The following is a 16,721-nucleotide window of genomic DNA, read 5'->3' as shown; positions in this document are numbered from 1 at the left end:
TCTCCATGGTGTTTCTCATATCCATTTCTTTCCTTATATTACTATTACATCTCCAAGATCCAGCCCCTCATCACCTTCTGGCTAAAGTTTGGAAACAAAACTTTCCAATCCCTCTTCACTCTGATTCAACCTAGATCTTTTCATAAACTTTTGATAGATCCCATATCTTTCTGAATGAAATATACTCACTCTTCGCCCTGGCACTCAAGTTCCTCACCGTTGTGGCCGCAAACCTCTCTTACCATCTTACAACTCACCACAGCCCTGCTCGGACTTGCCATTCAAACTAAATGAGTCATTTGCTGGTCTTTAAACAAACCCCAACCTTGCTCACAAGACCTTGATCTATATTAGTTCTACTCAGTGTCCATATCATATGCCCTCTTCTTTCATTGAAGGCTTTCTTGATTTTGCTGGTAGCTGGGATCTTTCATCTTTTTAAGAGACCCACCCTTGTCACTGGCACCATCTTCTCCTTAGAGATGACACTTTGAAACCTTAACTGTGCAACACCTCCATTGCTTTTCCTGACCACCCCCCACCCAACTAACTCCCCCACCGCCTACCCCGCTTCTAGTCACCGAGTTCTTTCTTATATTTCTACAATGTCTCATTGACGAATTTGGTCCCTCATTGCCACTGGCTTAGATAATCCAGTCAAATACAGCCAAGTATCTACTCTCTTAAATTTCCTTTGAGATGTCAATTTTCTTCCCTTCTGCCTTTGTTACTTTCCAATCCAGTCTTCACATCAGCACTAGACTCCTTTCAAAAGTGCAGATGTGTTCATGTTCTCACTTCTAGAACGTTGAAGTGAAGAGTTCACACTTTGGAGATAAGCCCTTCAAGATTCAACCTGGCTCTACCACTTTCTAGCTATTTGACCTTGGGCAAATGACTTCCTCATTTCGAAATGGGGCCTATTGTGAAGTTTAAATAACACAATGCTTGTGAATTTTTGCAGAGTGACTTCTCAAGTTTTGCTCTAAGTCAATGATGGTATGATGGGATGATAAATTCCAAGTTTCAACTGAGATGTAATAACATAGTAAATATGACATTTCGAACAGACCAATAGGTCTGTTCTGCATATAGGTATCAGACCAATATGCAGATTTTCAAAGCAGGTGGCCCAAAACTGGTTAGATTGCTCTGAAACCTGAAGGAGGGAGAAGCAAGTGGAAATGGAAAGATGATTCTGTGAGCAGGTTTTCTTTGCAGAAATCCATCCTGGGACTCCTGCTGTTACCTCAGGTGGGAGGGTTAGACAGTGGCAGCTCCCTCACCTCAAGTCTAATTGGGGGCAGGAGGCATTTCCATGGGATAGTTTGGAGACCTGAATCTGTGGTCCCCGATGAATGACTCCCACTTTAGTTTCCCCTGTTGCTCTAGGGCTGTGTGTGTGGACTTTTTTGGTTGTTAGTGACAGAAACAATATCTAAATTAGCTTGGGGGAAAAAAGGGAGGCCTTGGTTGCGATAATACTAGAATAGGTAACATGACCAAGGGAAGAGTTGACTGAGGAGACCCATGGAAGGACAAGGTGCCCCCAGGCCTCAGGAGCAACCGGAAACGAGGACTCCAATGCTTCCAGGACTTCCTTCCTCCACTTTTTATTTCAGTTTCTGTCTGAAGGTGGCTTTATGGTGAAAATAACATGGCCAGCCACAGTCCCAAGCTTCTGGCACCACAGGGGACGGGCACCCCTGACCCACTTTGGGTCTGGGAAATCGTCGCGGGAGCTCTGACTGGCTTGGGCTGGTCAGGGCCTCCCTCAGATGAACCCAGGGTGGGGAGGAAGAACAGTTCCCAGAGAGACAGGGGTGCTAAGCAAACACACTATTAATTTTCATCCCTGTAACTTTTCAAGTGTGTCGGCTTCTTAGACATAGCACGGCCCGGTGTAATCCCCCCAACAAGCCGATTCAGATGGGGAGGATGGGAAGGGGGGTAGGTCTTCCTAAAGGTGGATCGAGGCAGGGATGAAACCCTGAGAACTGGGGAGGAGGATGAGGCAGAAGAGAAGTGAGACGGCTTCTTCAGAGCGCTACTCGGGGACGAGCTGTAGGATATTTGTGGGGCCTCTGGAGGTGCTCACTGGGCAGTGGAGGAATGAAGACGGTCCCTGAGTCTGACCGAGGGCGTTGCAGTTGCCACTTAGCCGGGACTTGTGCAGGATGGGGAGCTGGCCTTTTGTGTCCCTCCTTCTCCCCTGTCAGTGTCCCTCTCACTTCTTATGGACCCCCCGGCTCCCACTGCACCATTCCCATCGCCCTGTGACCTGAGGCCCCTTCATTTGCCTCACTCTCCCTTGCCAGGTTCACGTTCCTTTAGAGGGACCCCCGGCAGCCCCTCTTCTCAGCTGGCTCCCCTAGCTAAAGGATGCCACTCATTCCATTATCCAGTCACCCACACATTTCCCTGAGCTGTCACTGTGTGGCAGCCTCCATTGTAGGCATTGGGGGAAAACACAGTGAGCAAGGTAGAGGGCCCCTGCCCTCATGGAGCTTGCATTCCAATGAAGAGATCAACAGAAACTACACAAATAAATATGTGATATCAGTTAGTGGTAAGTGCTTTGAAGAAAAATAAAACAAGGCAGGGAGATAGTGAGAAGGGTCCTACTTAGATAGACTAATCAGGGTGGGCTTCTCTGAGGCGGAGGCATTTGAGCTGAGGCCTGAATGCTGTGGAGGAGTGAGCCCCGCTGAGATGGGGGAAATGGACTTCCAGGCGAGGGAAGCCAAGGGTCTGGAGGTGAGAATGTGTTTGGCTTGTGATGACCAGACGTAAGTGAGGTATCAGAGAAGAAGAGATGCAAATAGCTCTTGACCAGATGAACAAATGCCCCACCAGGCTCATAATAAGAAGAATGCAAACCAAAACCCGTTGAGAACTGTGGTTATTTAGACTTTTTGCTTGCTCAGGTCAGAAACAGAATCTGAATTAGTTGGAGGAAAGCCAGGGAGGTATTGACTGGGACAATGCTATACTAGTTCACATATAGAAAGATCCTTAGATGTCCCCATAGTAGGAGAAATGCACCGAGATAACCACATCTCACTCACCAGATAGGCAAACGTCCAAGGCATTTCTACAACACATGCTGTGGGGAAACCCCCTTTCTCATAAATTGCTGGTGGGGAAGCAAAATGGTACAACCCCAATGGAGGAGAATTTGTCTAAATCTAGCAAAATTATCCATACATTTGCCTTTTAACCCAGCAATTTCACTTCTAGAATCTGTCCCAAAGTTACAGTAGAAAAATGTGAGTAGATATAAGCCAAGCCTATCCATTGCTGCACTATTTAATAGCAAAAGACTGGAAACAACCCAGATACTCATCAATAGGGGCTTAGTTGCACCAACGTGGTAAATTCACATAGTGCACATGGTGGAATACTATACAGCTGTAAAAAGGGATGGGAATACTTTTACATATGATTATGTAATGATCTCTAGGATCATGTTTTCTAGTGATAAAAGCAAGACAGAGAAAAATGTGCAAAGTATACTATCATTTGTCAAAGAAAGGGAGGGAAAATAATACACATATATATTTATATTTTTTTAAATGAGAGAACAGATAAACAATAAAGATGAAATAACAGTAACCTGTGTGGGAGGGAGGGAGGGAATTTGCTGGAGGAGACAGGGAGAGAAGCTAGATTTCTTTGTAGATTTGTAGTTTGAGTTTTGAACCATGTAATATGCTTTATATTTATAAAACTAAATTTACAGAGAAAGGCAATCCTTAGGAATCAAATTTGAAGGAAACAAATGAACCTAACTTGGTTTCCAGTTGGTGGAGGAGAGGAACTATTCCAAATGACTAAAGCACAGGAATCTCTACCATCCTTATGGGATATACCCTTAGGACAAAAAGAACTGGGGGATAAAATCTTAAATTGTTCCTACTGAATATTGTGATTCTGAAGCTGCTGTGTATTGTAGTATTGAATAAGGCAAATGAGTAATTATGTTACTGGTAAGAACCAAGATATTTGGTGTGGAAGAAGGAGGATACAGATGTATGACTGAAAAATTCTGGATTTGATTTGGAATTATCAGTCTGAACTCATGATGCATGTTATCTTTAAAACACACTTATTCAACTCTACTTCAATTAAAAAATAAATTAAAAAAATAAAAATATAAAAGTAAGGCCTTATTATTTAAAAAAAGTTTAAAAAACACATTTATATATTTTCTAGTTCAGTCTGCTAAAGAGTCTTGTAAACAATAGCTGACTCAGTACAAAGAACACCTCTAAGTCTATAGATTATGATCTTGAAATATGTTGAAATACTAAATGAAACTGAGAAAGAAATGACTGATTCCTTATCTGGGGCAGGAAATGGGCAGGATGAGTCTGGAACATCTTGTCCTGCCAGAAGGTGAAGTAGCCCTCAAAGATGACTGAGACTGTGTCAAAAGGACGCAGGAGCCAACATGATGAGATTCTCACCAGCAATTTAAGCATCAATAAGATAAAACGACAGTGATGAATTGGGAGATTGGGATCGACATATATACACTAATATGTATAAAATGGATAACTAATAAGAACCTGCTGTATAAAAAAATAAATAAAATTCAAAAAAAAAAGATAAAACAACAGTGGATTTAAACCCATCAAATATGTTTAGTCCACGAGTTCATAAAGATGCTTAATAAAGTAAAAAGCCTCAGTGATCTTCTTTGAAGGATAATGTGAAGCAAGTCATTAAAAAAAAAATAAAGCTAGTTAATAAAGGAAAAGAATTAAGTGTGTATTTTGCCTGTCTTGCAAAAATGTAGCTCAGGGTAACTCCATAGTAGATGAGAAGTAGTTCCTTGTAATGGAAGTACTCAGTGAATAAATAAAGAGGGAATACCATCATTTTGCAACTTATAAAGAAAGAGTAGATCTACGCATCGAGCATGAAGGGCTGCTAATACCACAAAAAGAGATGGCCAGGCATTACATACCCCCGATGGAGGTATACAACACCATTCATGAAGGAGTCTTGCCAAACCCAAATCTATCAAGCCTCTGGATCTAATGAACAGGACCTACAGGTAAGAGAGAACCCAATTAAATGACACTATGTGGAATTCATCAAGAAAATCCAGACTGGGGAGAATTCTAAAGGACAAATAACATGGTTTTATCATCACCAGCAACAAACTACAAGGAAGAAAAAAGAAGACATGGAGGAGGACTCTATAGACTAAAAGAGACATGAGAGACATAGTAGTTTAGATCCCAGCATAAGTAAACAAAACGTTAAATAAAGGAAGGCTGGAAGGATGGGATCAGGGAGGGGATGGAGAGTGGGTGGGGAGGGAAGAGAACATTGGTAGCGCAGCTGGAAGAATGTGAACGCTGGCAGGACATTTGATGATACTGAGAAACTATTCTTGCTTTTGAGTGTGTGTGATGATAGGTATTATGATTTCAAAAGACAAGCCCTTGTCTTTTCAAGATAGACACTGAAATATTTACGGATGAAATGATATGATGTCAGACATCGGCTTCAAAATAACCGGGAGTGAGTGTGAGCGGTTGGGGACATGGAACGCTGGTGCTCAGACTTGAGCTTGCATCAGGATCACTGGCGGGGCTTGTTAAAATACAAATACTGGTCCTACCTACCCAGTCTTGGGTGTGGCCCAAGAATTTGCCATTCTAACAAATTCCGGTGGTGTTGATACTGTTGGTCTGGGGACCGCACTCTGAGACCCACTGGCAGAGAGGAAGGAAGGTTGATCCCAAGCTATTGTTGTACTTGGGTGGTGGGTACATGAAAGCTCATTACAGTATTCTTTGAACTTCTGAATACGTCTGAGATTTTCAACAGTAAACATTAAAAAAAAAGGGATCCAGAAGGACACATAGAGGGAGCAAAGCCTTTGATGAGCCATAGTTGTAATGGGAACATCTATACTCATTAGCAAACCACACTTGGCTGCTGCCTCTGGGATTGGAAGGTCCCCATCTCTTCCTGCCCACTTGGGGGTTAGTGCCTCAGCTCAGCTGTCAATCCTTTTGGAGAACTACCTGGCCTGAGCGGTAGAGAAGTGGTCTTTGTCTCAGGGTCAGGTCTGCGTCATGCTGCATCCATTTCCTTAATGTGGTCAATTATTGGAAGAATCATGGTTTGAATGAATCCTAAGATTTTTCTGGCCACTTCACCTGGAAAGGGTGCTTCTGAGCAGAGCTGCGTCGGTGGTGGGGGTGATTACTGAGCTCAGATGCCCATGTATCCTGCAAGGACCTTTCTCAAACTCCAGATCAGGAGGCACCTCTATGGGTTTGAGTCCTTCTACTTGCCTTTTTAGATTCATTTATTTATTTATCCATTCACACTTCAGGGATTTCTTAGAGTACCTCCTAAGTGACATGTAGTTTTCTAGCCCCTGAGAATACAGCAGGGAACAGAATAGGCAAAAACCTCTGTCTTGTGGAGATGACATTCTAGTTGGGGATACAACAAAGAACAAGTCAAGAAATAAGTGAACAGTTTCAGATAGTGAAAAGTGCTATGAATAAAATTAGAGAGAAGATGCCGGATAGTGATTGAGTCCGTGTGTGTGTGCATGTGCACACAGGGGTCCACGTATTTTATTTAGGTGATCAGGGAAGACTTCTCCAAGGAGGTAACATGTGAGCTGAGAGCTGGATGGTGAAAAGGAGCCGGCCATGCGGAAATCTGGATATTTTTTGACAAAGGCAGTAGCAAGTGGGAAGGCCCTGAGATGAGAAAGAGCTTGGCGTTTTTTTTTGGGGGGGGGGGCGGAAATTCCAAGAAGACCAGTGAATCTGGGATGTGGAGAGGAAAGGGAGAAATGGTGAACTCAGGTGGGAGGGAGAACAGACAAGAGCTAGGGTTCATAGGACCTTGTAGGCATAGCCTGGGTGCTTATATACAGACCCCAAGTACCTCCCAGGCTGCCAGCCATCCCCCAGCTATCAAAAGTACATTCTATCTAGAGAAATAGGGCACAATTTTAACAGGGAAGGCCCCTAGGGACTCTAATCTATAGGAAAGTGTTTTGTATAAGCAACTGAATAGTATAATATAGCCGATTTGTTGAACCAACCTATTAAAAATCCTATAATTTTATTTCAAAATCACTACATGCTCTCGATGCCTATGATTTCACCCTAAGTACACTATTTGCTCAATTTAAGATTTGATCCCCTATAGTATTACCCATCATACAGATTCCTCTATGCCAGGTAGTACTATTAAGTTATCAGTCATTTCATGCTAATAGAAATGAATTGAGAGCTGTGTCCTTGAAAAGATATTTTAAAAAAGGAAAGCATAAAGTTAGTGGACTCAAGAGTACGAGAAGGGATCTCCAGGGAAGAAACAAATCAACAAGGAGAAACTGAAGATGCATCAGGAAAAAACTACCTATTTTACAGTTTGGAGTGAGGCTCTACTTCCTGGATAGACTAATATCCTCCTGCCAAGATGTGTCAGAGCAAAGCTCTTTCTCTTGAAATAACGCATGTATACCCTCTATAGCTCTTTCCTAAACAGAAAGTGTGCAGTAATTCACAGAGCGCTTTAAGTGAACAGAGCAATGGTTAACCTTAAACTCTGTGAACCGTAGGAACTGTCATTAATACAGTGTAGCCCTTTCACGACGATGAGACCATTCTATCCCCGAGGCAGTTCACATGGCTGGGGTGAGCAGGTCAGTCACTCCCAACTTTGCATTCGGGGACTTTATATTGGTTGCTTAAAGTCAGCCATGATGAGGATATTTACACCAAAAGAATCGGCAAATGCTACACATCAGGCTTTTCTTTTCAGAGCTGATTGTTAAATATTTACCAGCACACTGATGCTGTGACCCTTAAAAAAATAAATTTGGGGATATACCACGGCATATGAAAAAATAGCCTTGTTTTTGTTTTGCCTCTTGAACCGATGTTAGTGATATTTAAATTTGTATTCATCTTCTTGTATACTTTACATTTCAGCTATATTTATGTATAGATAGACCCATTCACTTTCTCAAAAACCTTTGCCGAGCATTCCATGGTTGACCAGATAGACGCAAAGGGCCCCTCGAGGCTTTGTGTCACCTGGCTCTTTCTGCCTTGTTTATCCCTGGCTCTGGACAAATTTAACCTTAAATGTGGCTCACCCCCCAAAAAAAACCCTATTCTTTCTTTGCTCTGGATGTTTCTAGTCTGCGGCCCCTGCCTTGGGGGCTCTCTTCACCCCTTCTCTGTCTGACAAAGTCTTACCCATGTTTCAAGGTCATGGCAGAAGTCATGTCCTGCTCCTTGAGGCTCATCTGCCCCAGCTCCCTTCAGCATCCATGCTCTTTCAACAGTGCTCCCACCAAGTGCCATCTGTCCCTCCTTTGCCACCATCACCATTGCCTTGTTTTATAGGTGTTTGTTTCCATGTCTTATCTCCTCCCCTGGATTTTAAGCTCCTTGAGGATAGTGAATTTTACTTATTCATCATTTTATCCTTTAGAGCAGCTGGTATAGAGCTTTGTACATAGTCATCACGCAGTAAGTGTTAGTTGAATTATCTGCAGACATGATTTCATATTCCCCACAGTGCCCTGGACAACACAGTAAGTGCTGTACACACACACACACACACATACACACACACACACACACACACACACACACACACACACACAGAGTTTCATCAGTCTAAATATTTCTATTTGTGGACTGATTTCATTTAACCTGGAAATGCCTTGTTGAAGGGGAACATTAGACTCACATGTAGCCCCAAATGAGGATCAACCACAAAACTTCTACCTTCAGTCTAAAATGTCACCTTTCTCATCTGCACGCAAAATTGGACCACCATGTCCAGTCATGGGTTAGAAAGGTGCCAATCTGTTACAAATCATGATCTCTGATAGCCACTGAAGATGCACCTGCATTCCTACTGGGCATAGATCCTGCCAGAATGTAAGTTCTACTGGTATTTTTATAACCAATGATAAAATGAAAACGATTTGGATTTTTTTCCTTTGCTCACTTCTACTGTAAAAGAAGGCTGCCCCTGTTTGGTTTGTTCATTCATTAAACAATTATTGCCTTCTCATGCCAGACACTCGGCTAAAGTCTCAGGATATAAAGATGAATTATCCACGGCCCTGCCCTTCCTGGGGTTCACATTTAGGAAAAGAGACTGAAAAAGCCATCAGACATGTTCAAAGTCTCAGGTGAAATCAAGCCCCGAGGCTCTGATAATGACCCACATCAGTGCGTTTGCCCGCTAGATTCTGCCATCTGTCCCCGCATGAGATGTTTGCTGTAACTCCTTTCCACTGCCCGCTTTTGGTTTGAATGACCTTGGAGACAGCCTGAAATCCCGAGCTTTTAGAGTTTCTGGTCTGCACGTATGTGCTTCAAATAGAAATTCACGAACCTCTAATTACCTCCTCTTAGCGGGCTGCCTACATGACTGACGACCAGCTCTTTAGTCACTGCAAGAATGGATTTCTCTGCAGCCTGTGCCCGCCCGGGACGCATTAGGATGCCCAGAACATGTGTGGCCGCTCTGAGCGGGCACAGGGCAATTAACAGAAGCCACGCAATTTGCAAAATGCCTCAACTTCCTGCTCATTTCTGAGGCAGAAAATTGTCACACCTTAACCTCAGGAGGCTCATCAGCAGAATAATTCCCACCCCCACCCCAAAGAGAGCCTCTGGTGTCGGATTCTCCCCCCTCCCCACCCTTGCTTTTTGCAAACATAAGCACTCGGCTGGAACAACAGCTATGACTCAGTTCCTAGCGAACGCTGCCTGAATTGATTTAGTCTGAGTTCAGATTTAGCACATAATCATGTTCAATTTGCTCCACTGCACTGCCTAGAGATAAAAGGCTGGGGGAAAAAAAAAAATAGCTCCAGCTTGTGTCAGTCTTTGCGGTGATGTCATTGCCATCAGACAGCCAGCCGCTCTTACTCTGCCCTGCTGCCTGAGCCGCGGCGGGCTGTGTGTGTGCAGCGGAGTGGGCTCAGGTGCCCAGCTCGGCCATCCCCAGGGCAGGGCAGCGCCCGGCCGGCCCGGAGACATCCACCTGGAAGGCTCTTCCCAGCCCGCACGACTCGGAGGCTGCCTAGCTCTTTATTGTCAATTCCGGAGGGGGAATGCCAGCCCCTAGAATGGACTGTGATATTTCCACTCTGGTTGCCTGCATGGTGGACGTGGAGGTCTTTACCAATCAGGAGGTTAAGGTACGCACCTGCCATCTTCTGTTTCATTGTTGCTGTTGCTGAAGCTGCTTGGAGCCTTGTTAGCTTAAGGGAACAAGACTTTGGTTCATAGTTTTCAGCTCACGATCTGCGCTAGAAATGCATGTGGTGAGTGCCTGACTCTATTAATTAGAATAAGTTAGACGAGGGACTGGCGCACATTCATTTTAAACGTGATAAGCTTTGAAAAACCACTGTCTGTTTGTTCTTGCCTTTTCTATTAGGTGATCCCCAGTCATCCTTTGCACAGTAGACATGTTTTCATAGTCTCTGTGTCAATAAGAATTTGCCGGTCCTTAATACTGAGAGGGGTTTTAAATCAATGATTCAATGAAGAAAGCACATATAATAAACATCGTACCCAGGACACCCTGATCGTGGGACGTTAACCCCTTGATGGGACGTCACTTACATAGGCCGTGATGTGGTCTGCACATTGAACAAAAGCTATTCTACAGATGGCAGTTTCAATCCCCAGCTCTCTGGAAGTCAGAGTTGGAGAGCAGCTGTCTAAATGTCCTTTGTCAGGCAAAAGAAGCAAGTCATTTTCCCTGAACAGTTGTCCATAAAGAAAGTTCAGGCATAAATAAATTTTGCGTAGTATTCTAGGGCGCTGGTCCTGGCTGACTGTCTGCAGCAATTGTTTGACTGTCATGGGTAATTGTCTCCTGATGACATACATTCTCTTTGCTTTTCCCCTTTGGTCTTATGTTCTGAAAAAGATGCCATGCTTGTGAAATGGGCATTTTGATTTCTTCTCTCATATTGAACATAAGAACTAGCAGAAGCTTCTTATTTAAACAGTTCACACACACGACAAAAAGGATAGTTGCTCATTGTGTGATGGGAGGAAGGAAAGCGGAATTGCACTGCATAATCATTTGTCACCTTCGCCTTAGTCTTTACTTAAAGGAAGACCCAGAGTTCTTTATTTTGGGGTGTGCAGATGACACCCTGGTGCTTCCCAGGTGGGAATTTATGTGTCCACTAGCATAACACATGGCTCTGTCATTCAAGATTGCAGTTTTGAACACCCTTTTGAAAGGAATTCAAGAATCTGTTTTGTTGTTTCTGCATATTTTAAATGTGTGGCCTGCGTTTACCAATTCTTAGGCCAGTGCTGTGAAGTGCCGACCACCTGTCATACTGAGGTTCCGAAAATTAGAAGGTAATGGTTTGGTGCTGCTTGTGGTCGTGTCCACGAATGGAAACATGCGTGTAGCGACTCACAGCCCCGCTGGCCGTACACGCTGTGTACACTCCAGAAGGGAGCAGCCCTCAAAGCCCCTCCAGTTCAAAACCAATTTAAATTCCGACGTGGGTAACTGAGTAGAGAGCCATCTCCCAGCACCTGCTGGAACAGAATTATGCGTACATAAAGTAACACTTTACGATTCCCTTCTCTTCTGAACCGTTCCCTTTTAATTACATGCTGGACCTGTAAACATCATAAAATAAATAATCTAGAGTTTTTTGGTCCAAGAAATGACGGTGAGAAAATATTGATTAGGGATCTGTAGTCTGCCAGGCATTGTGCTCTTACAGGAAGGAGTTTAAAATATGCTTAGATGACGTAGGTATTTGTCATATAGACATACAAAGAACCACTTACCCAATATTTCTCTTTTTTTAATCATTGCTCTTTTTTTACTTATTTTCTATTGAAGTATAGTTGATTTACAATGTTTCAGGTGTATGGCAAAGTGATTCAGTTATATGTGTGTGTATATATATATATATATATTCATTTTTTCATTATAGTTTATTACAAGATACTGTATATAATACTCTGTGCTATACAATAATTCCTTGCTATTTATATTTTATATATAAGAGTGCATATCTGTTCATCCCAAATCCCTACTTTATCCCTCACTCTCCCTTTCCCCTTTGGTAACCATAAGTTTGTTTTCTATGTCTGTTGAGTCTATTTCTGCTTTGTAAATAAGTTCATTTGTATCATTTTTTAAGATTCTACATATATGTGATATCATATGATATTTGTCTTTCTCTGTCTGACTTACTTCACTTAGTATGGTAATCTTTAGGCCCATCCATGTTGTTGCAAACATGCCCAATATTTCTTAAAGACAGCCTATTTTGTGGAATTCAGGGGACACAAAATTCTTAGAGCTGGTTGTACTTGAGTGGTTGGGATGGTGTCATGGAGCAGGTGGTACTTGAACTTGAAGATGGGTAGATTTTGATACAGGAAGAGGGAGGGCACGGGGACAGGCAGGCATTCCATTTTGCAGTCAGGTGAGTCAGTGCATTTGACTGCAGTAGGATCTCTGTGAGAGACTGGAGGGGGGCGCAGAGGGGAGTCAGGGCCAGATTATAAAGCCTCTCACCCTGTTCATCAGAAATGTATGGGGTTTTCTGGGAAGACTCCCACCAGAAAGATGCATTACATGTCCTTCCTGCTAAATAGCTTCGAATCACAGTTGATTTGTTTCTTTGAAACAAGTTACTTAATCATTCTGTGCCTTAGTTTTCTCATCTGTAACATGGGGATAATAGTAGTTCCTACCTTGTTGGCTTGGTAGGAGGATTAAAGAAAATTATACATATAAAACAATTAATGCAGCGCCTGACATATTTCGTGTTCAATAAATGTTAGCTGTCACCATTATCGTCATGGTCATCTTTTTAGACGTTCTCTAAAGGTGATAGGTTACTTTCCCCAATTTACTGGAATGTCCTATCTCCAACTGACTTTACAATGGCAGTCCAGGACATAGAAAGTGTTTCCACTACCATCCCCCACCGCCCCCCCTGCACACACACAGCCCAGCAACTTAGAAAACACCGCCCTTCCTTTCAGACATTTAATCATTTAGCGTAAATCAGTGACGTTATTATCAAGCACAATTAAGGCAGGCCAAAGAGGTCTGTTGAGAAAACCTATATGTTCCTTGTTCAAAAGTGAGCATGGCTTAGTGTCATGAAGAGACGTTCAGATGTCAAATTCTGGCACCAAAGTTTCTCCAAAGGTAAACGTCATTAATCACCTATTTCAGATCCATAGTGGAGCCAGGAGTTCCTTTCTTCCAAGTTCAATATTTCCTGTCAGAGAAAAGGAAGGCACCGGTTGGGGGTCTGTTTCACCTGCCTGCATCCAGCTTGCTTGATCTCAGGCTCTTTTTTGCTTTTTACAGACTCTTCCTTTCTACCTGGAGCCCCATTGGGAAGCAACCACACCAGGGTTATGCAACCAGCAGATTTTCTTAGCAAATACAGTGGTTAATTTGAAGGGGGTGGAGAAAATGCAAATCTAGTGACTTATAGCAATTTAGAAAACCTTATCCTCCATGGAGGATCTCAGCTGGTTGCTTTGGGGGCCCTTCAGGCTCCAAGTTCCTAAATTTTGCCAAAGCTGCTAGAGCAGTGATACCAAATAGAAGAGGAAATCAGGCAAATGCATCCCCATATTTGTCTTTCTCCGGAAACTCCATTGGTAGTGTTGTGAACTTAGCTGTCTGTTTGATGGCAAAGGATGCTTAGAAAGATAAAGAAATTTGAAGCCCTTAATAGAAGGAAAATGACATGGTGAACTGTAGAGTTTGTGTGCGCACGCGCACGTGCGTGTGTGTATGTGAACATGGGCAGAGTTGATTTTCTCCAGTGTTCTTCTCATATTCTGAAAATAGTCTCCCCCGCCCCTCAACAAGAGCCAGACGCTTGAGGAAATGAAAGAGATCCAAAGATGGGTAATAAAATTTGTGTTTTACTTTAGTCCAGTTGTTCTTAAACCTGATAACACATTGGTGTCCCCTGGAGAGCTCTTAAAATATTGACGATGCTCAGGCCCCACGCCCAGAACTTCTAACTTGGCTCGTCTGAGTGGAGCCGGGCATAGACGATTATATAAAGTCAGTGTCTTGTCTCTTCTAGACACAGGTAGGTACGGGTGAAGTCAGTCCAGAATTATCTAGAATAACCTCTTTTTAAACACTTTGATCCATCCCCCCGAATGAAGCCTTGATGGATGCAGTTTCAGAAGCAATGTCTCTAAGCTACCAGAAATGTTGAGGCTCACCCAACACTCTTGGCCCAGTTCACCACCCCTGCCATCCCTCTACCCGGTTCCGAGCTGGTGGTAAACACCCTCGTCCACTGCTGGCTGCAGCCTATAGCAGAATGTCCCCCCTTCTCCCGGGCACATCCGAGCCTGGGGCTGCGCCTTCTCTGCAGTGGGAGCTCCCCACACAGAAAAGGGGTGGATGCCTCCTCTCTGGGCTGGAGAGCTCCTGATTCACATCCCAGGGATCCAGTCCTGTCTCCATGGTCATCCACACAGGAGACAGGAAGCTCATAAAGCTTCTTCCTACTCCTCAGGACAGGCAGGAAACATGGCAAGTCTTATAAGAAGATCAGAAATGTCAAAGACCCTGGGAGCTGGAGATTTAGATGCAAACTATTACACTTAGAGTGGATAGACAACAAGGTCCTACTGTATAGCACAGGGAACTGTATCCAATCTCCTGAGATAAACCATAATGGAGAAGAATACAAAAAAAGAATGTATATATATATATATATATATATATATATATATATATATATGTATGTATAACTGAGTCACTTTGCTGTACAGCAGAGATTGACACAACACTGTAAATCAGCTATACTTCAATAAAAAAACAAAAACAAGAACATTTGTGCGGTGCTCTTAACTCCTAACCAGATGATGCTCTAAGCACCGGGAGATAGACCAGACAGACATCCCTGCCCTCACGCAGTGCATGTTTTAACACAGGAGGCGGACAATGAACTAGTAAACAAATAAACGTATACTGTAATTTCAGGCCGTGATAAGGGTTTTGAATGAAAGATGAAGCAGAGTGAGGGGGTGAATTGCTGGAGGAGAGGTTGCATTGGGGGCCCTTTAGGCTCCTATTTCCTAAATATTGCCAAGACTGCCAGATCAATAGTCCCCAGAAGAGGAGGAAATCAGGCAAATGGCGTTCCTCTGTATTTGTCTCTTTCCAGAAATTCCGTTGGCCACTTTTGAATGGATGGCCAGTAGAAGCATTTCTGGCGAGGCGACAGTTTTTGAAACGTCACTGTTCCAGTGTCATTCAGGGATCTGAAGTGAGTGAAAGGACCATGTATGGATCTGAGGGAAAAGCATTCCAGTAGAGGGAACAGTAGAGGCAAAGAGAGGCCATCTTATCTGATGTGTTCTTTCTCAGCCCCGCCATTTAACCCAGTGGTCCCCAACCTTTTTGGCACCAGGGGCGGGTTTCGTGGATGACAATTTTTCCACGGACGGGAGTGAGGGGATGGTTTCGGATGATTCAAGTGCATTACATTTATTGTGCACTTTATTTTTATTATTATTACATTGTCATATATAATGAAATAATTATACAGCTCACCATAATGCAGAGTCAGTGGGAACCCTGAGCTTGTTTTCACTTGGCACTCACTGATAAGGTTCTGATGAGTCTGCAAGCACTTGATTTATTGAGGTCTCTGTGCAGTCAGACCTCTCTGCTAATGATAATCTGTATTTGCAGCCGCTCCCCAGCGCTAGCATCATGGCCTCAGCTCCACCTCAGATCATCAGGCATTAGATTCTCATAAGGAGCACACAACCTAGATCCCTCACATGCGCATTTCACAGTAGGGTTTGTGCCCCTATGAGAATCTAATGCCACTGCTGATCTGAGAGGAGGCGGAGCTCAGGTGGTAACACAAGTGATGGGGAGCGGCTGTAAATACAGATGAAGCTTCGCTCGCTCTCCCGCCGCTCACCTCCTGCTGTACAGCCTGGTTCCTAACAAGCCACGGACCAGTACTGGTCCATGGCCCGGGGGTTGGGGACCCCTGATTTAACCCATTTCCATCATTTGTTCATTCAGGGACCTACTGAGGCTGCCAAGATCTTATGCCATAATTTTTATTTTTTTAACGCTGCTCCTTTTTAGAAATTGTGCTTAAGCTAATTCCCTCATGTTATGTTTTAAGCCTGGTGGTTCTCTTGGAGGAAGGGGAAATATAAGCAGAAATTTGTTCTCAGCATGATAATTTTTCATACGCTTGAAATCTTAGGAGCGCTGTAGGACTTTTCTTTCCCTTCTAAAAGTCTAGGGCCTTTGCAAGGTGACTCATAAGTCCTACTTTCTCTCCTCTGCTTTTGAGAATTTCCCAATATCCTCCCAATCCATGCAATCTTGGGCAAGTCTCTTAACCTTTCTGGACGCGTGGTGATTATGCTGAGAAAAATGCCAGTGCTTTGTGTATTTTGTTTTCCTTTTTCACACAAAAGTGTGATGTGACTGACTCATAGTCTGTGTCATGCTGTTGCGTGAGTTTTAAAAAAAAAAACAAACCCAGCACATCTTGGCCATTTAGTACAAAGAAATCTCTTTGGCATTTGAACCACTGGAAATTTCATGATTTGTTTTGTTTGGCGGGATTCGTAGGAGGAGAAGGATGGGGCAGAGTTGGTGTGATACGCTTTGCCCTTTGCTTTGGG

General features: G+C 43.4%; 1 protein-coding gene across 2 annotated transcripts in view; it reads left to right on the top strand.

Annotated features, from left to right (window-relative positions):
• Positions 1–16,721, top strand: part of RCAN2 (regulator of calcineurin 2) — a 256,726-nt gene that overhangs the window by 155,028 nt on the left and 84,977 nt on the right. Inside the window, exon 1 of one of the 2 annotated variants that reach the window (XM_082347667.1) lies at positions 9,951–10,219. The exons of the other annotated variant lie outside the window; for it this stretch is intronic. Within the exon in view, the coding sequence (XP_082203793.1) occupies positions 10,133–10,219 (87 nt within the window). The 5' untranslated portion in view covers positions 9,951–10,132. Of the gene's footprint in view, positions 1–9,950; positions 10,220–16,721 lie in introns of those variants that run through there. 2 annotated transcript variants of the gene reach the window in all.

Source organism: Balaenoptera borealis (genome assembly GCF_965194805.1).
Source record: "Balaenoptera borealis genome assembly, chromosome: 12".
NCBI lineage: Eukaryota > Metazoa > Chordata > Mammalia > Artiodactyla > Balaenopteridae > Balaenoptera > Balaenoptera borealis.
The sequence above is the reverse complement of the archived record's forward strand: the minus strand, read 5'-3'. Positions and strand labels throughout refer to the sequence as shown.